At 16.9% G+C, this 21664-nt stretch overlaps 4 protein-coding genes across 4 annotated transcripts, besides 44 other annotated features; all 4 read left to right on the top strand. All coding sequences in view use genetic code 6, as the record gives it.

Annotated features, from left to right (window-relative positions):
• Positions 1–622: 622 nt before the first annotated feature.
• Positions 623–703: a microsatellite.
• Positions 704–756: 53 nt separating this feature from the next.
• Positions 757–834: a microsatellite.
• A 165-nt stretch (positions 835–999) lies between these two features.
• Positions 1000–1047: a microsatellite.
• Positions 1048–1074: 27 nt separating this feature from the next.
• Positions 1075–7067, top strand: IMG5_126620 (MIR domain protein; the record flags this gene model as incomplete). Its single annotated transcript, XM_004032196.1, has 10 exons — positions 1075–1902; positions 2194–3010; positions 3040–3189; positions 3257–3402; positions 3495–3654; positions 3768–4010; positions 4153–4319; positions 4382–5770; positions 5817–6613; positions 6671–7067. The coding sequence occupies 10 exons, from the start codon at positions 1075–1077 to the stop codon at positions 7065–7067; spliced, it is 5094 nt and encodes a 1697-aa protein (XP_004032244.1).
• Positions 3669–3744: a microsatellite.
• Positions 5091–5120: a microsatellite.
• Positions 7068–7185: 118 nt separating the features above from the next.
• IMG5_126610 (mir domain protein) lies at positions 7186–13113 on the top strand (the record flags this gene model as incomplete). Its single annotated transcript, XM_004032195.1, has 6 exons — positions 7186–8357; positions 8615–9174; positions 9340–9726; positions 9798–11365; positions 11415–11624; positions 13093–13113. The coding sequence occupies 6 exons, from the start codon at positions 7186–7188 to the stop codon at positions 13111–13113; spliced, it is 3918 nt and encodes a 1305-aa protein (XP_004032243.1).
• Positions 8366–8451: a microsatellite.
• Positions 8375–8453: a microsatellite.
• Positions 8375–8464: a microsatellite.
• Positions 8492–8573: a microsatellite.
• Positions 8549–8598: a microsatellite.
• Positions 9733–9779: a microsatellite.
• Positions 11362–11406: a microsatellite.
• Positions 11367–11406: a microsatellite.
• Positions 11656–11699: a microsatellite.
• Positions 11657–11709: a microsatellite.
• Positions 11675–11729: a microsatellite.
• Positions 12243–12277: a microsatellite.
• Positions 12283–12350: a microsatellite.
• Positions 13114–13116: 3 nt separating the features above from the next.
• Positions 13117–13157: a microsatellite.
• Positions 13143–13261: a microsatellite.
• Positions 13188–13228: a microsatellite.
• Positions 13199–13412: a microsatellite.
• A 513-nt stretch (positions 13413–13925) lies between these two features.
• Positions 13926–14336, top strand: IMG5_126600 (hypothetical protein; the record flags this gene model as incomplete). The annotated part of the gene is made up of 1 exon (XM_004032194.1): positions 13926–14336. One exon carries the CDS (start codon positions 13926–13928, stop codon positions 14334–14336), a length of 411 nt encoding a protein of 136 aa, XP_004032242.1.
• An 11-nt stretch (positions 14337–14347) lies between these two features.
• Positions 14348–14399: a microsatellite.
• A 181-nt stretch (positions 14400–14580) lies between these two features.
• IMG5_126590 (hypothetical protein) lies at positions 14581–20789 on the top strand (the record flags this gene model as incomplete). The annotated part of the gene is made up of 11 exons (XM_004032193.1): positions 14581–14919; positions 14963–15029; positions 15170–16991; positions 17070–17169; positions 17243–17449; positions 17627–17940; positions 18042–18079; positions 18375–18508; positions 18607–19713; positions 19871–20296; positions 20367–20789. 11 exons carry the CDS (start codon positions 14581–14583, stop codon positions 20787–20789), a joined length of 4977 nt encoding a protein of 1658 aa, XP_004032241.1.
• Positions 15031–15063: a microsatellite.
• Positions 15061–15121: a microsatellite.
• Positions 15111–15151: a microsatellite.
• Positions 15909–15960: a microsatellite.
• Positions 15912–15959: a microsatellite.
• Positions 16248–16305: a microsatellite.
• Positions 16256–16303: a microsatellite.
• Positions 17003–17062: a microsatellite.
• Positions 18298–18357: a microsatellite.
• Positions 18527–18591: a microsatellite.
• Positions 19715–19846: a microsatellite.
• Positions 19715–19849: a microsatellite.
• Positions 19725–19847: a microsatellite.
• Positions 20312–20363: a microsatellite.
• A 34-nt stretch (positions 20790–20823) lies between the features above and the next one.
• Positions 20824–20905: a microsatellite.
• Positions 20825–20905: a microsatellite.
• Positions 20826–20888: a microsatellite.
• Positions 20839–20891: a microsatellite.
• A 308-nt stretch (positions 20906–21213) lies between the features above and the next one.
• Positions 21214–21298: a microsatellite.
• Positions 21217–21277: a microsatellite.
• Positions 21217–21285: a microsatellite.
• Positions 21299–21664: the final 366 nt, after the last annotated feature.

Here is a 21664-nt window from a genome sequence, read left to right as displayed (position 1 = left end):
TAATAAGTAAATGATTTAGTACAAAAGTAATTCAAACTTTCAATATAAAGATATATAATTAATAATATAGAGAGCTTAAAATAAATAAATCATTATAAAAAAATAACTAACTTTTGAAATGTTAAAAAACAATACAAGAATATTAAAAAAAATTAACTAATATTAAAAGTAAATATTAAAATTAATAAGTTGTTATGATTTAAAATTAAGGTTATTTTTTTTTATAATAAAAAAAAAAAATAACTAATAATAATATAAAGATGAAGAAAATTAAGGATTTTTAGATTAAAATATTCAGGATATGGAATTTGAAGTAAATATTAATTTTTTTTATGTAAATTAATAAAAAAAGGACTATAATGAAAATTTATAAGAAAGAAAAAATAGATTAATTAATGCACATTCTTAGATGAATGCAATTTATAATATTTATAAATAAACTGATAATATATCTTAATAATAATCTAATTAATTAAATCATATTGATGAATTATAGATAATACATTAAAAAATACAAAGTATATATAATATATATATATTTATTTATATAAAAAAATAGATAAGCAAATCATGAACTTCTTAAAGCAAAACAATAATTAGATGTCAAAAATAAACTTAGTTATAATATATTATTAATTTTATTTATAATATTAATTTTAATAATTGTTTTTATAAAATATTATTATTGATTATTTATTTTATTAATTAAAATATTTTTAAAAAAATACATCTAAAGATAAAAATAAATATATTTTTTATATGTATATATATATATATATATATATATATATATATATATATATATTTATATAATATATATATATATTTATATATTTTATTAATACTTATAATTAATTTTAAAATCTATATAATATTTTATTCTTCTTATCAAATTTTTCATGCCATTATAATTTATTTTAATAATTTTAATTTATTTTTAAAAAATTTAAAAAATAAGAATAATAAATTAAAAAAATATATATGTTTTATTTAATAATATAATAAAATTATTTAATTTTTTAATAATTATATTAATTATTTATAAAAAATATAAAAATGTTTTAAGAAACATAAATGAAATAATTGATTACTTATGGAAGTTGTATATCATTAAATCTAGGTCAGCATCAAGAATGTTATTTGTAATCTGATGGATTTTTAAAGTCTATATTAACAATAGAAAATTTTACAATTTTAATAGGAAATAAATTTAAAGATTTTAATAATACTATATTTAAATTAGTTCCGCCAGTAGAATTTATTGTTTAATAAACTTTATTAGAATAAATAAATACAAAATCATTTAGGTCATTAGGTACATTATATATTTTTTTTCCAAACATTAAATTTTATTTTTTTCTAGAATTAAAATAAAGAAGATAATATATAAATGAAATGCAATAGAATTTATAACTAGAATTAGGAACAAATATAAGTACGTTTAATAAATTAAAAGGGACTTCAATTCTATATTAAAGCTCTTCTTTTCATTTAGTACATGTAGTTTCGATGAAATTTTTAACTTTAACATTAGATGAATATGATAACTATATGTATAAAAAAAAATTAATATTTTTTTATTTAAATAATGAAAAAAAAAAAAAAAAAAGATTTAAAATGAATGATTTTCCAAATAAATTTAGTTTATTTAAATTTTTACCTTGCGCTAATTTAGAAAAATCTAAAACTAATTTAGTTATGAATAAAGATCATGTCTATATTTATTGTACTTCCCTAATACATAATCGAAAGGCTTTTTTATATACAAAATATTAAGGACAGGATTTAAATTATAATTAGAAAGAAATGGAATATAAAAACTAATAAATAAAAGTTCAGGCTAGTATAGAAAATTCAACAATTTTAATGTAAATTTTTATAAAATATAAATTTTTTTATAAGGTAATAATAATTTTATACTAATGAATTTTTTTTTATAAATAAATATAAAATATTTTACAATAATTTTAGGGTAAATATTTATTAAGAAAATGATGATGAGGATAATTCTTAATTTTTAAATACAGGAAGTGTTGTTTGGCTTAATTTATCAGAAAGAAATGTAATAAAATAATTTTATTTTATTTTTTATTTAAAAAATAAATAAAGTTTTGTTTATCAGCAAGTAAAATAAGTGACCCATTTTCAAATTTATTATATTCAAAAAATAATGATGATTTAGTATAAAGTAAGAACTATTTGTAAAATGGTCATATAAATGCAAATCATAGTAAATTAGGGTAATTTAATATTTTAAATAGTAGTAATAACAATACTAATAATATTATTAATTAAAATACATATATGAGTTAATTCAATATCTTAAATAATCTTCGAATTAATAATAGCAATTATATTAATTTAAGGAAAAAATCATTTAGTATATTAGGCACAGTAGAAAATGATATGGAGAATTTAAATGAAACACAAAATTTTAATTTAAGGTTTAAAAAAACATCCTAAGCAATTAATGATAATGAAAATGATAATAATTTAGATTATAGTGAGATCTATAAATAATATAAATATGTTTTAGAACATGCATAAATTGAATAAATGGAGAAACTTTTATATGAAGAAAATTATATTTAATATTAGGAAACTAATTAATAAATTAATAATTAAATGGAATAAGAGCATTCTATTTTTAATGGATTATGGAAAATAGAGCCTATTAATATATATGAAGGTGGATTATTAACTTGGGAAAACACTTACAGGTTAAAACATTTTGTTACAGGAAAATATCTTTCTGTAAAATAAATTAAGTATGATTTTTAATTAGAATTCGCATATGAGGATTTAAGTAATACTTGTTTTAAATTTTTTGATATTGCATAAAGAAAAAAGACTAAATATATCTAAAAAGACTCTTTTTGTAGAATTTATAATGTTGACAATAATCTATGGATTGGATGGAATGATAATATTTTGGAAAATTAAAATTAATAATAATAATTGTTTTTAAAGAAACCTATTTTAGAAAAAAATGGTATTTATTTTATAACTTGTTTTTATATATATAAATTAATAAAAAAGTTACTAAGATTAATACATTTAAAATTAAAAAAGCTAATTTTGAAGATATTTGGGAAAATAACTTTTTGCTATTTTCGATTCCTGTATTTCTATAAACTTTGAAATTATTTAATTAATTTGTAAAAATATATATAAAAAATAAAATTAATCGTATTATTTGTTTGTTTTATTATTTAATATTAGAACTTTAATTAATGTTAAATAAAATAATAATAAGTATTGGAATTAAAAATAAGCTTATAATGTGTTATGAGCCGTATTTTTGATATAGTAAAAAATCTTGATTAATATGTAAATAATAAACTCGTTTCTTATATAGATTTGTTATAAGATTATGAATAACCAAGCTAAATAAGATAAAATGTAAAGTATATTATAACAAAAAAAATATATTAATTTATAATTACTATATATATATTAAATTTATAAAAAAATAATAATAAAAAAAATATTAGATTATTAGAGAATAAAATATTTTAGGAATTTTATGTTGGGTTTTAGGAAAAGTATTTCCGAGTAAAGAAGAGTTTAAATTATTCGCATAAGAAACACATTAATAAGAACAAATATTATAAAAATATAAACAAAAAAAAGATAATAATTTTGTTATTGAACGTATAAAGAAAAAAATATTTATATATATATATATAAATATATATATATATATATATATATATTATATATATATATATATATATATTATATTTACTTTTATTTATATTTAATAGTTTAAGAAAATAAATTTTTATAAGACTTTTTTGAAAAAAGATTTTATTTATCTAATTAAATATACATTCTATTGTAGTCTATTTGCAAAAATAATGTTTAAAATTAAGAATATATATTTAAGTTTATTAAAATTATGATTCCGCACATTGGTTATGGAAAATTTGTTTGTTAGTGTTTAAGTAATATTTTTGGAAAAAATGAAGCTGCTTTATCTGATTTTGATAAATAAGAAATCGAATCAAGTGAAACTTAATAATAATAATAAGAAGAAGTAAAAAATAATGAAATTTAAAGATTAAACGAATCAGGATTAACTTAAAATGGTATTTTTAAATTAATTTTTTTTTTTCTATTTATTATATTTGTTTTTTTTAAAAAAAATAGAGAATGTTAATAATTTTGAATAAAGAAATACTATTTTAAATTATATTATTAATAAGCTATAAGATTTTATGGTTTATACTAAAATTGATATTATAAACTTTCTAAGTAATTGTTGTATTGTGAATAATAATGCAATATATATGAATTAGGAAACTATATACAATAAAGTTTTAATATATATATTTTTTTTAAATATTTATATATATATATTAAATTAATATATAAAAAGCTTATAGAAGAATAATAATAATATAAAAATTTTGAAAATTAAAAAGATTATTTTATGAAAACTGTAAAATCTAAATAAAACGAAAATTAAATTTTAATAGAAATTTTGGATTTTTAAATAGATAAAAAAGCAAATTAATAAATAATAAAATAATAAATAGATTTGTTTTAATTTATAAAAGAAGCTAAAAATATGGAAGATTGTATGAAAATTCAAAGCGAATTTTTTATTTCTTAAGTAAATTTGATATCTAATTTATGCAAAAATCGAAACTAAAAAATATGTATTTATTTTTCCAATATATATAGTCTTGAATAACTAGCTTTTTTCATAACTTAAAAAAAAATTGAAAATACCCAACTTTTAGCTGGTTTTTTGAAATTAATAATTAACATTTATATAGATAAATACCCCAGAATGAAAAAAATAAAACCGAAATTAGTCAGAAAATGTTTAAATAATAATTAAGGAAACACAAATTAAAATAATTAATAAGGAGGAGGATTTTCAAACTATTAAATATAGAAAAAAATGACAGAAGTTGAATACTAATAGAAATAAAAATATAAAAATAATTAAAGCTTTGAAGATTAATAAAATCAACATTTAAGCCATTCAATTCATTCTTTATAAAATGTAGAACAAAACGAGAAGAAAATTTTATCTGAGTTAAAAACCTATTTATTGAATTATTTAGAAGAATAAACATAGAAAGTTATAAAAGAAAATTATAAAAGAAGTGGATAGGTAGATAGGAGAATTTTTAATCATTTTGTACTTGAATGTGTGTAATTTTTCACTATTTTAATAAAATTCGATCTTTTTAGTGAAAAATAGTAAAATGTGGGTGATAATTAGAAAAAAAAGGCTTCTTAAAAATTTATATAGTATTTTTTAAAGTAAGCTGGATAGATTTAAAAAAAGAAAGAAATACCGGAATTAGATAGGGTTTTGAAGTGCTTGGCTTTTATTCTAGAATACGATAAGTAGTACTTTTAAGAAACTAAAGACTTAAACTTATTTAGGAGACATTAACTTTTTTAAAAACCGAAAAATGTGAATGAATAAGTACTTTAGTTATCTTCTTAGTTAACTCAGAAAATTTTTATGAAAAATAATAAATAGAGTTTAAATAATAATGAAAATAATATTATATAGAATAACGTCGATATTTAATCTAATATTACTACAGAGCCGATTTTTAAGAAGGTTTTGGGCTTAAGGAAGTTTTTATAGAAATATAGCAATAAAACTTATGATAAAAAGGAGGAAAATTAAGATTTCGAATGTGAAAATTTAATTAAAATTTAAATTTGTGAATTGTTTATTTATATTTTAGATGTTAGATAGGATTTTTTTATTGATAATATTATTAAGTATTTCTAACATGTATGTTTTTTTTTTTTATATATATACATTTTTTATTTTGGGGCAGAAATTTTGTACTTATAAAAAAGAAGAAACTGAAAAATTAGAATAGGATTTAGTTGATTTATTTCCTTAAAATGTTACTGAAATCGGAAAAGAAGTTAAGTAGGAGAAAATAAAAATTTATACAGATTAGTTATAGATTAAATGTTTTGATGAAATTTTAGGTTACCCTTTTTTAGATAGTCTATTGATGTCTTTTTATTTTGCAGAAAATTCTGAATTGTAAAAAGTTTTGAGTGAATTAATTAAAAAATATTGCCAATAGAAAAAAGAATTGGTTAAAAATTTAGTAAATCTAGAAGTTTTATTTTCTAAATAAGATAAAGAATTAAATAATATTATAAAGTCATAAGTATTTAATTTGTAAAATCTGCTTTCTTCAAGTTAAACATGGCTTATTATTGATTTTAAAAATGAAAATGAATAATTTTATTAACATGAAAATATAGATAACACAATTAGTATATTAATTAATTTCGATAAAATTTTCAAAAAAAATAAAGAAGATAAGTATTTTTTATTTAAAAAATCAATATATATATATATATATAGGGAAAGTTTGAAAGTTAGATAGAGTATTTTTATACACTCAGGAGGCTTTCTATGTCTTTTTGAATTAATAGAAAAAAGTTTTAATATATTGGATAATAAATAAAAGATATAACAATATTAACATAATAGTGAGTACGATTCTTAAGATATGTTTGATAAATAAGAATTATTAGATAAAATTATTTAAACATTAAAAACTTGTTTTTCGATTTTGGCTTCTTTATGTTTATATAATGAATAGAATTAAGAGTGATTTTTAAAAAATTATATATTGATATAAATATTTATTTAATTTTATATATAAAGATTACTTTTTAAAAGATTTTTTAGAGTTCTTTTAAACGAAAAAACATATAATATAGGGTAAATAGAGTTTATGGTAGAATTGGTTAGAGACAATATAAATATAGGTATGTTAATTAGGAATGTGGATTTAAATTATTTTTTGTATATGATAAAAACTTATGGAAAATAATATTAATTTTTGGAAATTTTTGAAGTTCTTTTAACTACTGCTGAATAAAAACCGGATTAATAAACTATTCAAAAAAAATAATCGAAGTTATATTTGATGATAAAAATATTTCTGATATAAATGTATATATAACAAAAAAAAATATAAAAAATTAAAAATATATATTATTATTAATATAAAGCCTTTTTCAAAGAATTCTAATTTTATATAATATTACGAAAACAATGATTTTTATGATAAAAAAGTAGATTTAAATATATATAAATAAAAATTTATATCTATAATATCACGTATATTACGTTAATATGAATTAGAATTAAATTTAATAAATAAAATAAGCAATTAAATGACTGCTATATAATTATTAAAATATTTAAAAGAAAGAACTTTAAAAGAGAGAAAAAATAATAATGTAAGTAACGCTAATATATAGAGCTTAAAAATAAATAGTTCTATTTTAGATTTAATATTGTTTTTTACTAATTCGAGTGAGTTTTCTTAATAACTATATGAGAGTTCGAAATTATTAATTGAAGTGGTAGAATAGGAGACTTTGAAATTGGAAAGGAATTAAAATTTAACGTTTATTTAAAAAATATATCTTTTGGATAGTTTCATTCCTGTTGTTAATTTTTATGCCGAAAATTATTTTAAAGTTTAGAGTTATTCTTTAAAAGATTAATTGAGTGAATAAAAATAAAAATTAAGTCAATTTGCATATTAGTTCTTGTCAAAAATCACTAAGTAGGTTAATATAGATAAATAAAACGAAGATTTATTTGCTTAGAATGATGAAAGGATTAAAAACGTGAAAGTTTTGGCAGTTCTTTTTGATTTTTAGTTGCCTGAAAGTTTTTTAGGGGATTATGAATAGGAAGAGTTTGTATTTTAGTTAGATTTTGATGAAGAACAAATTGCTAATAGATTAAAAAAAAAACATAAGACTTTAAAAGGGTAAAAAAATATTTAAGATTTGCATTTATTGGAAGAAGATGGTAGTAGTTAGCACAAAAATATGAACAAAATGAAAAAAGAGAATAATTAAATTATACATAAAGCTAGATAGATTGAATATTGGAAAGTTTTTAAATAGAAAGTTTAGGAAAGTTAGAAAGTTAAAAATTTAATTAAATAGGAAATTAAAACGATTTCTTAAAGTATACTTAATGTTAATTATATTTTCAAAATGGACTTTGGAAATAAGAATTATACTCAGTCAAAAAAAGAAATCATTTTAAAAAGTGATAATGTGCTTTTAAAGTTTTTTTAATTTATAGAATTTTAATAATAAAAAAATATTCCAAAAAAAAATACAGTATTTGTACTATAAATACTTATTAGTATACTTACACATATGGATTTGAATGAAAATGATAGTTATATGTAAAATTAAAAGAAAAAAGAATAATAAATTAAAGAGATTTTAAAAGAAAGATAAGGATAAATGAATAAGTTAAATGGAACTAAAATAGTTCTAAAACTTTTTTGGGATGAATGTGAAAATAATTATGAATATTAGTAAAAAAAAATATATAATAAATATAAATTTAATTATATGAATATATATAAAAATAAAAAAAAATATATATATATAAATATAAATATAATTATATATTTATATATATTTATATTTTAATAATTTACATATTTACTTTATTTTATTATATACTTATAATTTTTTATTAATTTATTATATATTATTTTTTTTATTTTATTTATATAAAATTTATTTTTTAATTAATATAATGTATTTTATATTCTTTTATTTCTTTTAGGTATTATCTAATAAAATATCTTATTTTACTTATTAAGGGTCCTAATTTAATAATTTAGAATTCTATTTATAATTATTTTGTTAGTTCTATAAATAGTGAAAAATTATTTTAAAAAATAAATCTTATTTTTACTTAATATATAAATAATTAAAAAAATAATAATTTAGAATAATAAAAACTAGTAATTTAGCTTTTAAAACTTTTAAAGTTATTTTGTGAAGGGCATTATTTAAACCTTTAAAATTATTTAAGCCATTAAATTAATTCAAAATATAGTTATAATTTAGTAGAATTAATTGTAAAGTTATTAATTTAAACTAAAATTAATGAAAATACATACAAACTTATTATTTAATGTTTTAAAACTGTAAATGATTTTGTTTAAGGTCCTTGTATATAGAATTAGTTATTAGTAGCAAATACTAAGTTTTTTGAATATGCTGTAAAAATCTTAAATGAAGATAAGAATATATATAAAATTAATAAATAAAAGTATGAAAAAAAAAAAAAATTATTAAATATTTTAACCTCTGTAAATTTATTTTTTTCTATATATATATGTATTTTAATCATATATATAAAAATAAGAACTATTCTTCTTAAAACTAAACATTGGGTTATAGAAATAAAAGCATTGAAAAATAAGATACTATGTTAGCTGAATAATAATATTAAAATGGTAAAAATTAAATGGAAACATATATATAAATTTAAATAAATTTTAGATGCGAAAAAAAATGAGAATAATGATTCGAATAAAAATAAAGATAATTTAACTAATCTATATTAAGAATATAATAATGAAAATAGATTTCAGATTTAATTAAAAAATGTTTCTATTATCAAATATTAATGTTTATTGACTATTTTGGGAATTATTGAATGTTAAAATAATAATATTGAGTTTATATAAAGGATTATGAGAATTATTCCAATTAAAATTTTAACTGAAAATCTTATAAAAGTTTATAAATAATATTAAAAATATGGAAATAATGACTATAATATTTCACTATTTAAATAAATAAAAAATTAAAATAATTAATAAGAACTAATAATAGAAAATGGCTTTTTAATATATACATTAATGAAAATATATGAAAATAATAAAGGTGAAATATAAAATTATATTAAAAAATAATTATATAATAATATTAATAAATAAAAAAAAAAGAATAGTTAGATATATAAGACGATTAATATGAAAATATGAATTTAATATTAAATGAATTTTAAATAAAAGAAAATTAAAACAGCATAAAATCAATTCTAAATGATAACAATAATATATTAGGAAATATGGCAAAACTAGGTCAAGATATACTAAATGTTGGTAAATCTGCATTAAACGTAAACAAAATAAAAATATATTACATATACATATATTTATAGGATATAGTTTAATAATTATTAGGTGAAAAGTATAATAATTAAAAACAAAATCAAGAAGATTAATAAGAACTGGAATAGGCCATTTGTTTTTTTCGAAACAAACTATGTTAAATTGAGATTATCCGTGATAATTAGCTTTTTACAATTTATTTTCCAAAACTTCCTTTTTGTTTTATGATGAAAGATAAATTTAAAGAAGAATTTAATAACAAACTAGACCGATCTTCTAATAAATAAAAATTAAAAGACCTTATATATTAAGCAGATACACTGATTCGGGTTATAAAATGTGAGGAAAAAATTCGCCGAATAATCTAAAAAAGATATACTATTGGTTTTATCATTTCCAATCATATTTTATGGGAAAGAATTTCATTTTATATCACAATTGCAATAAATATAATTATAATAGCCTCCTATAGTGAATATTATATTGATAATTAATATGAAATATACACTAAAGACTCCGTTTAATATAAAAACGCTTTAAATGAAGCTCGTTTATTCTATCCTAGGCTATTAAACAGGGAATATTATAAAAATACTAAGGCTTTAATATATACTTTAGGGATAGTTAATATGATTTTATTTTGTTTAGTTTTTGTAATTTTTATATTTAAGAAATCTTCTTTTATTATTGGGAATTTATGGAAAGGATTTTTCTCTTAATAGGAAAATTTAACTTTAAAAAATAAAATAATAAAGGCTTGTGTAAACTTATTTTTTTCAATTTATATGCTAATGTCTGATTTTGATGTAGTTTATTATATTGTGCAATTAACGTGTGTTTTATTGGGGATATTTGCACATCCGTTCTTTTTTGCAGGTCTATTGTCAGACTTTTTAAGAATTAGGGCTTTAAAGCATGTTGTTTTAGCTGTTTATTAACCAAGAGTATATTTATTTTTTTGGCTAGTGATATTTTTTTTAGGTTAATACTATTTTACTATATATTCGTATATTTATTTCTTTGATCATTATTTAGATAAGGATTGTAATAGTATGTGGAGGTGCTTTTTTAAAAATATTGATCATACTTTTAAAAATGCAGGAGCCATAGGAGATATAATGTATGAACCAAAAAGTCTATAAATATTAAAAGAAAATATAAGTCAATATAGAGGAGTTAATTAAAAACTATTAGAAGAATATTTTAGTAGGTTTATTTTTGATAATTTATTCTATTTTACGTTTATTGTGTTTTTTATGAGTATGTTTGCAGGAATTATTATTGATTAATTTAGATAAATAAAAAATAAAATGAATTAAAAAGTTATAGATTAAAATAAATAATGCTTTATTTGTGGACTAAATAGGGAAATATTAGACGAAAAAATTGGATTTTATTAACACATTAAAGTATAAAATAAATATAAATATTTAAATATATATAAATATATTTATATAGATTGAACATAATATGTGGAATTATATTTATTTTAAAGCTTATTTAAAATATAAAAATCAATAATAATTTAACGGAAATGAAAATTATATTTGGAATAAAATTGAAATGTTTGATCTTAGTTGGATTCCAATTAGGAGAACGAGTAAAATCAAGGATTTTGAAAGTGAAAAGTATGTTAAAAATTAAGATACTATAAATGCTAAAGAAAATGTATAATTTTATATATAAATAATATTAAAAAATATATATTTGTATATAATTATTTTATATATATATATTTAATATTTTATTATATCCTATTTTATTTTTAATATACATTTATTTCTACAAATATATTTATTTAAATAAATTAGATTAAAAGTTTAAATAATTATTTAGAAAAAACAATAGAAAAATAAAAATAAGTAGTTGTTTATTTAAAGTAAAGGAAAAGTCATAAATAATTAAAAGTTGAATATACATTTTGAAATAAAAAATATTATAATAAATATCTATAGTTATAATATTTTTTTTAGATTTAAATAATTAATATTTTAAAATTATATTAAATATTTTAATATAATTTGAAAATTTGCATGTTATTAAAATAGTTTATTTTATAACTATTTTATATATTTCTTAATAAAATATTATATAATATTTAATAATCTAATTAAATCAGAATATTTTTTGATTTTAAACAAAATTATAATTAACTAAAAAAAATATTTTAGCTATAAAAAATTTTAAAAAATATTGCTTAATAAATATAAATTGAAAAATAATTATATAATTTGGTTTCTAAAATATAATATTTTTTGCTAAAAAATGAATTTAAATTCCAATTTTTATTAAATATTATTAATATTAAATATATATAATATAATTATAATTTCATATTTTTTTTAAAAAAATAAAAATATTAATTTATAATTTTTTTTAAAAAAAAAAAATATTTAAAAATTTAAAAGTTAAAATATGAGTTAAAATAATTTAACATAAAACAATAATTACACAAGTACAAATAATCATTTACCAAACCTAAGTATAAACCGACCTTCTAATAGCATGTATATCTAAAAGTCTACTCTAATATCTACGAATAAAATAGATACAAGTAAAGTTGTAAACCCAATTTCAAGAAAAGATTGGGTGAGTGGAACTGATGCTTTAAAGTAGATATTTTCTGCAAAAGACGAAGAAATTGAATACTGGAAAAATATGTGTGATTAATAGGAAATAACAATTAGTTAAATGGAAATAATTAGCGAATAAAACAATCAGTATGAAAATGAGAATTATAATTTGAGAGTTTTTTTAGAATTAAAGGAAAAAGAATTTGAATAATTAAAAAAAACTTTGGATTAGTGTAATCATTTTAAAGACTTAAAAATTGAAGAATTGGAAGAAAAAGTAGCGAATTTAGCAGTTGAAAATGAAAGATTGAGAAATTTAGTAAATTTAAAAAATTAGGACATTGAAAAATTTAAATAGGAAATATTTTAAAGTTAGGATTAATGTAAACTAATGGAAAATAATATTCAAGAAAAAGATAATTAGATTTTTTTATTAATTAAAAATATTGATGAATGGAAATAAAAAAATAATAAATAGGAAATGTAAATTAATGAATATAAGAAATTTTAAGATTTAGCAAAAGAATATGAAAATAAAATTAATTAATTATCTATATAAATAGATTTATAGAATTAATTTATGAACGAAAAATTAGAAGAAAATGAAAAAATTAAATAAAATAAAAAAGAAAATGAAGTCCAATACTAATAAAAAATTAAAGAAATAGAAAATAAATAAAAAGAAATTGAAAATCAATATATAAATAAATAAAAAGAAATTGAAAATCAATATATAAATAAATAAAAAGAATATGAAAACTAATATATGAATAACTATAAATAAATTGAGAATTAATATATAAATAAATATAAAGAAATCGAGAATTAATATATAAATAAATATAAAGAAATCGATAATTAATATTAGTATAAATAAAAAGAATATGAGAACCGAATTATGATTTTAAGTTAGGAAATTTAAAGTTAAAATGAACATATATTTTAATAATAGAAAGAAATATAAGAAATATAAGAAAGAAATATATAAATGGAATAAATAATCACTCATTTATAGGTTTTTGAAATAAAATGTAAGGAATATGAATAGTCATTGTGTTAAATAGGCTAAATATTATAAGAGGAGAAATAGAAAAATTTTAATATGGAAAAAAAAAGTGAATATTAAGATTAAAAAATTAAAGATTTTGAAAATAAAATTGTGCTTTTAACTTAAGAAATTGAAAGATTAAATAAAGTCTTAATTTAAAAATTATAAGAAAATGACTAGTTAAAATCCAAAACATAAAATTTTGAATTTAAAAATATTCAAAGTGAAAATAAAAATAAAGAACTTTTGGATAAAGTTTAGGCACTTTAGCTATAAATAGAAAAGATGAGTTAATAAATAGAAGAGGCAAATGTATAAATAGAAGAAGATTAAGTCAAAAAAAGTAAAATGAGTAAAGAAATTGTAGATTGGGAATCTAAATTAGCCTTACTTAGTGTCGAAATTGAAAGATTGAGGAATATTTTAATGTAAAAAGATTAGGAAATTGATTAATTAAGGATAAGATATTAAAAATTAGAAATGAGTCTATCAGAAATGTATATTTTAAAGGAAAAAAATTAAGTACTTAATGCTGAAATAGATAGACTTAGTGAAGAATTTGAATGTATTGAAATGGAAAATGTATAGTTGAAACAATCTATGGTAAACATTAATGATTTAAATATTAAAATTAGAGATTTATTAGTTATTTGTGTATAACTTTTTGCAGAAATCGAATGTTTGAGAATAAGAATAAAAGAAAAATAGTAAGAAGTCAATGATATAAGAAGATCATCATTAGCAAATTATAGAAATTGATATTAAAATAAATATATATATATATATATATATATATATATATATATATATATATATATATATTTTTAAATATTACTATTACTTTTTTGGTTTATTCATTCATTTTTTATTTTATTTTTTTTAAATATATTTTGTTTTTTTTTGATTTATTTATTTTACAGTTATATAAAATATATTTTTTTTATTTTTTAAAAAATAAAAAGAAAAAAAATCTCTTTTAAATAAAATATTTATATATTAAAATATGGGCCCTAAAAAAAAAGAAGAAGAAATCGATTTATAAACACTACCTCCTTGGTAATCATTAAATTGCATGATTAAATTTTAAGGCAAAAAAGAAAGAATGCAAATATTAATAAATAATTTATTAACACAACCTAAATCATTTTAAAGAAATATAACGCGTGAAGAAATAATTGAATTTGCTAAAGAAAAAGGCTTATATACAGATCCAAATACTTTAAATGAGAAATAAAAAAAAGATACGAAATTCTTAGAATCTACTAATTTAGAATTAACACCAAAAGTTCTCGCAGAAGCTTTTAATGCTCTTAAATATGATTTAGATATTAAAGGAAGAAAAGTAAAATACAAAAAACATTCAAAAATAAATATAAAAAATATAGATAAAAAAATTAAATATAGACGCATTAAATGAGGCTAATGAAGATAAAAAAGTAGATTAAAAAAAAAGTAAAAAATAAATAAATAAATAAATAAATAAATATATATATATATATATATATATATAATATATATACTTTTATATACATATATATATATATTTTATTATTTATATCTATTTTTATTTATTTGTATTAATATAATTATAGAAGGTGATAAAAAAGAAACTAAAAAAGGAAAACATTAAGAAGAAATAAAAGAAGAAAAAAAACCATTAGCTGAACTTGAAAAAGAATATAAAAAAAATATTGATGTTTTTTATTTATTATTTGACTACCCTCAAACTAAAGAAGAAATACATGCATTATCTTATACTAATAACATAATTAATTTAATTTTCGATACTAAAGAAAAAGTAATTTGGCCTTAAATCGAATTATAATTCTAATAATAATAACCTGAATAAGCTGGAATAGTTTAAAAAGATGAAGAATAAGAAGAAGAAGATCCAGATATAATTGAATCTCGAAGATAAGAATAAGAAATGATTGAAAAATTATAAAAAGAGCAATTAAATGAAAAAGATTATGAGTATATATATGAAGTTTAAGAATATATAAATCTATATAAATAGGCTAGAAAGGAAGTTGGTAAAGAATAAATTTTGAGAAATTCTGTTATAAAGGAAATTATTTATTAAAATGATATTTTATAGAAAGATGAGAGTTTTAAGTCTTTTTTGGATTATTTTTTAGAGGAAATTTGCATGTTTTCTTTTGATATTTAGTAGTTTTAAGAATGGATTAAAGGAAAAAAAGAATTGCCTTTATGTCCTTTAGAATATGCTAAGAAATAAAGGGAAGAAGAGGAGAAAAGAAAAGTTTAAGAAAGATTAATGTATGAATAATAAATTTTGGAAGAACAAAAAGAAAAAGAAAAAAAATAAGGTAAAAAAGAGGCTAAAAAAGACGATAAAAAAGGAAAAAAAGACGACTAAAAATTAGAAGAAGAAAGAAAATAATAGGAGTTATTATTAATGTAAAAATAATAAGAATTATTGGAAAAAAATTAAGATTTACCACCTGCTCTTGAAGTGGAACCTTTTTAATTTTATTATATGTAATTAGAAAACGTTAATTTATAAAAAACTGGACCGGGAATACTTTTAGAATGCTTATTAGATCAAATTTAATAAGAGAAAAATCAAGAATTAAATAACAAAAATAATTAAAAAGATAATGTCTAAAACATTTTAAATACTTTATCTAATAAAATAGATTATAAATCTAATAAAGATAATATTAATAATAATAATGATAATATTAATAATAAAAATAATAATATTGAATTTTTGGAATAATAAATAATTGATGAAAATGACGAAATAGAAAAAAAAAGCCAAAATTAAACTTTAAATAAAAAAGATGAAATATAAATTAGGGAAAAAAACCTTTTAAAAAATCTAGTTTTTCCAGGCTTAGATAGATAGAATATGCCTGAAATTCCAGAAAAATCTATTGATTTAAGAAATGCTGAAAAAGCACTTATTTATCCTTTTATTTCTTGCGATGTGTCTGAATTCGAAAGGAGATAAACAATTTGTAAATTCGAGGAAATTTTAAACGAAGCAGAACCGGAAAGGGAATGGAATTTTGGAGATAGAATATATATAGAAAGGTTTAATAAAAATACTTTATGTTAAAGTTTATAAAAAGCACTATTATAGGAACCTTTAATGGTTACTAAATATAATTCTAGAGAAGATAATTTATTTATTGTTTTGTATTTTAAAAATCCACCAGGAAGGGTTTTTAGGAAAAAATGGAATGCAGAATGGCAGGTTATGCCTAATTTGGAAAATTGGATTTAATTTTTTAAAAATAATGAAGTAAACTATAAAAATGAAGTATATTATAATATTGATTATGAAGTTATTGGAAATCTACATGAGAGAATCAAATATATGTTCCCAGGAGATAATTCAGTTATATATGGAAATAAATTCTAGGTTGGAGATAAGATATTTTATAGGTTTAAAACTAATATATATATATATATATATATATATATTTATATATATATATTTTTATATAAATATATATTTTTTAGGTATAAAATTATAAAAGAAAATGTAGTTTTTGGCATTAGAGAAAATAGAATGTAGTAATGTAATTTCTGGGCTTAATTTGAAAATTCAAATTAGTTATATGTTGAATTAACTAATAATAATGTAATTATACATATATAATTATTTATTATTTTTAAAATTTTAAAATTTTAAGAATAACTAAGAATATGTACCTTAAATAAATATTTCTTTATCAAATGGTTTAATAGTGAAATTCTTATCAAACGGAGATGTGTATTAATAAATAATGGATGATAAAAATAAATTATTATATAAAGATTATGATGATATAAACCCAAATGATAATTCAAAATAATCAGATAAAAGAGAAATAAAGAGAATAGTAACAGGAAAAGGAACAGTAATAAAATATATGAAAAATGGTTTTATTTATATTCTTTACTAAAACGGAAATGTTAGTTTTTTCAATAATAAAAACAATACATGGATTTGCACAAATAATAAAGTATAAATATATAAATGTCCAAAAAAATATTTAAATTCAAAATTATTAATATATATTTAATTTAATAAAAAGGGATTAAGAAAAGCAAGAAACATAATAAATAACAGTGAATAATAATATGAATCAGTTCCTTGTGCAAAAAGAACTGACCCGAATACAGGTTCTTAGATAATTATAAGAGAAGATTAAACATTAATAATTAAATATATTGACGGTTCTGTATATACTAAACATTTTGATGGAACATAAATATATACTGCTTAAGATAAAAATACTATTATAATAGAACATAATGATTTCGCCACTATTAAAGTCCTATTTGATATAAACAATGAAAAAATATTAGAAACATATTTACCTGATAAAACTAAAGTTATATTTATAAAGTAAAAAATTATTAAAATATTTATATTTATATATATAAATAAAATATAAATAAATATGTATATATTTTTATATTTATAAATATATATATAATTATATTTAGAGATTATCATTAAATATTTTTGGATGATGGTTCTCAATGTAATATTTATAACAATGGTATAATTAGATTTTTGTCAGTTATAGATAATTAAGAGAAATTAAATAATTATATAGACAATAATTAATAAGGTGTTTATATAGTTAATTTACATGATAAATAAATACATACAATTGATAATTAAGGTAATTCTTTTATTTTAAGAAGTAATGGAGATATAGAAACTAATATAATTTCAAATTAAAATATTGATAATTTGAATAATAATAATAATAATAATAATAATAATAATAATAATAATTAATAATAATAATAATAACTCTTTTTAATTTTAAGAAATTGAAAGACCTTAAACTCCTGATTTTTAAGATGGAGAATATATAGATGAAGAATATAAAAATATATATCCATAAACTGAAAAATGGAATATAAGGCTTTTTGTTGTTTAAAATGATAATACAGGATATGAAGTATTAAGACTATTATTGATATAAATATATATAAATATAAATATAAATATATATATATATTTATATATACATATATATATATAAAAAAAAAAAAAAAGTTATTAAATCAATTTCAAGTTTAAAATTATTTTAATTAAAAATAAGAAAATGAAAGTTGTTAAAAAGTGATAGAAGATTCTATAAAAAATAAAAATAATTGCACATCATATACTTTTATTTCTTCTTTATTATAGTTAGAAGATAAGAAAATATATCATTTAGATCCATAGTATCCTTAAGATTTAGATATAATTAGTAAAAAATAAACTCAAAAAGTTTAAAAGAACTCTCCTAATGTATTTACTTTCCGAAATTTATTAAAATTCGAGAATTTCGACTCTATAAAAAGGGAAGAACATAAAAAAGACATCGAAAAATTCTATTAATGGAAAAAAGAATACCAAAAACAGAGTAATGAATTTGGTATTATTTAAAAAAGCGAAGTAGAAAGATAAGAAGACATCAGTATTTCTTTACAGATTTTAAATTTCCGAAAAAACTGTATTTTAGATGAAAATTATGAAGAAGCTAAAGATAATTTTATAAAAAATTTAAAAAAAAAATAAGAAAAAGATTCTTAAAAAAAAAAAATGGAAAAAGAAGCCGAAAATTTAGACGAAATATAAAAAACTTAAAACGAGAAAAATTCCAATATATAAAAAATCTCTAAAAAATAAAAAAATATTGAAAATAATTTCTAAAACGAATTTTCATTAAAAATACAAAAAAAAAAAGATGTTTTTGTCACTCATTTCTTTGAAACAGAAGAAGGATTATAAGCCTTAAACTCTATGGAAAAATATATATTCCTCCCAGTTGTATTAGCTCCTAATTTAAAAGATGTAAATAGAAATGATATAGAAGATTTAAACAGTCGAGCAAATGAATATTAATAAAGTTTTAAAAATACTACTCTAAAAGCCACATAATTTAAAGAAAATGATCAACCAATAGTATAATTAGAACCAGAAGGAAATTAATAAGGATATATGAGTCAAAAATAACCTTTTAATATAATCATTAAGCCTAGTGTATTTACATAAAGAGAAATTGATGAAGAAAAAAGACTCATTGAAGATGAAAGAGAAGCACTTAGATATAGGAAAATCAAAACTAAAGACTATAATATTTTAGGTGATGAAAGAAAAGAAGAATAAAAATAAAAAGTATAAAAAAAATATATATATATATAATTAATAATATAAAAAATATTATATATATATATATATAATTATATAAATAAAATAAAATAATATATCTATAAATATATAAATTTATATATATATATAAATATATATATTAATACATTTATATGTATTATAGATACCTTGTTTATTTAAAAGTAATCCAATATCAGAATTAAATTAGAAATATTTACTTACAGACAGTTTAACTGAAAAAAGAATAAAAATAAGTTCTTTGGCTAATAGATTATATTTAAAAGCTCCAAGTATTAATGAATAGAGAAATACTGGATCACACTAGGCATTAGCAAAAACATTAGATAAAAAATATAATATAGATGATTTAGAAAATAGAAAAAATTTAATGTTGACAGCAGATTTAAATGATTAGTTAAAAAAAGATATTTCAATTATTCCTTGTTAAGTTAATTTTGGTGTACTTAAAAATGATAGAATTTATTAAACAAAAATTGTTATTAAAAATGAAGATATATTGGCTTAAAGAGTTGTATTAAAATAACCTTAATCATAATATATTAAAGTTTTTTTAAATGAATTAGGAACAGTAATATTGTTTAAAATATATATAATTATATAAATATATTTAAATATTTATATATATATATATATATTAGATTCCTATGGGATTAACTAGAGATATTATTGTTAGAATAAATGCTTCAGCTGAAATTATCGGAAAGTTTACCGAAGAATTTTAAGTTATGACTAAACATTCAGTTTATAGAATTCCTATATAGGCTAATATTTTAGAAAGTAGAGAATTCGACTATTTAGTAAAAGAATCAAAAGAAATTCATGGAAAACATATTTTAAAATAACATGTTAAAGAATTAGAAATTGTAACTTTTTTTTTTTATTTTGCTATATTATTTTTAAAGGATAAAAGAAAAGATGTAAACGAAAGTTAATAATCTGAATTATTTCCTAAATTAAATAATTTTGATAAAAATTATTAAATTGATCCAACTAAAAATATAATAAAAAATAAAAAAGAAAATAATAATAATGATTCTTTTGAATAATCTTTTAATGATTGAAAAATAGAAAAATAATTAAATTATTTATTTTCTTTTTATTTATTAATAAATATATATTTATTTATATATATATATATTTATAAAAATATATATATATTATATTATTAATAAATATAAAAGATATATAATTTTTTATTTTTAAAAAGAAAAATATAAATATATAAGAAATTCAATTTTAAAAATTATATTAATATAAAAATTTAAAATATTCTATTAAAAGATTTTCAATTTTTTAATTATAATTAATTTTTTAATTAAGGATACATTATTAACAATTACTACAGAATTCACATTTTTCATTAAAAATATATTTTTTATAACTATAACTATTTAATAATATTAATTCATGTATTAATTATTCGCTATTTTTTAATAACTATTAGAAAATAAAAATATTGATATAAATGTATATATAAATAAAAAAATTTATATATTTATTTATATATATATATATTTATTTATTTATACATATTTATATATATATATATTATTTATTACTCTATTTATTTTGATTTAATTGAAACTTTCTAATATATAATCGTTTAATGTATTCATCAAACCTATAATTTAATTTTGTCTTTCTATTAAATTCTATTATATTATATAATTTTCTAAGTTTTCAACTATTTATTATTAATATAAAATTTATATATCATCTGAATAGAATTCATATTAATGTATATTTTATGCAATATCAATAAATTCATTAATACAATCAATGCAAAAACTATAAAAATTATTTAAAAAAAATATATACATAATTTGATATATACTTTATGTATTTTTTTAGTTATATTTCTTCACTTTAATTATTTTTACTATTATTTATTTATTCTCTTTATTGCTTTTCAAATTTTATAATTAGTAAAAGATTT

This window comes from Ichthyophthirius multifiliis, assembly GCF_000220395.1.
Source record: "Ichthyophthirius multifiliis unplaced genomic scaffold scaff_1120509250998, whole genome shotgun sequence".
Lineage (NCBI taxonomy): Eukaryota > Ciliophora > Oligohymenophorea > Hymenostomatida > Ichthyophthirius > Ichthyophthirius multifiliis.
Note: the sequence above shows the minus strand (reverse complement) of the source record. Positions and strands in the feature narration are given on the sequence as shown.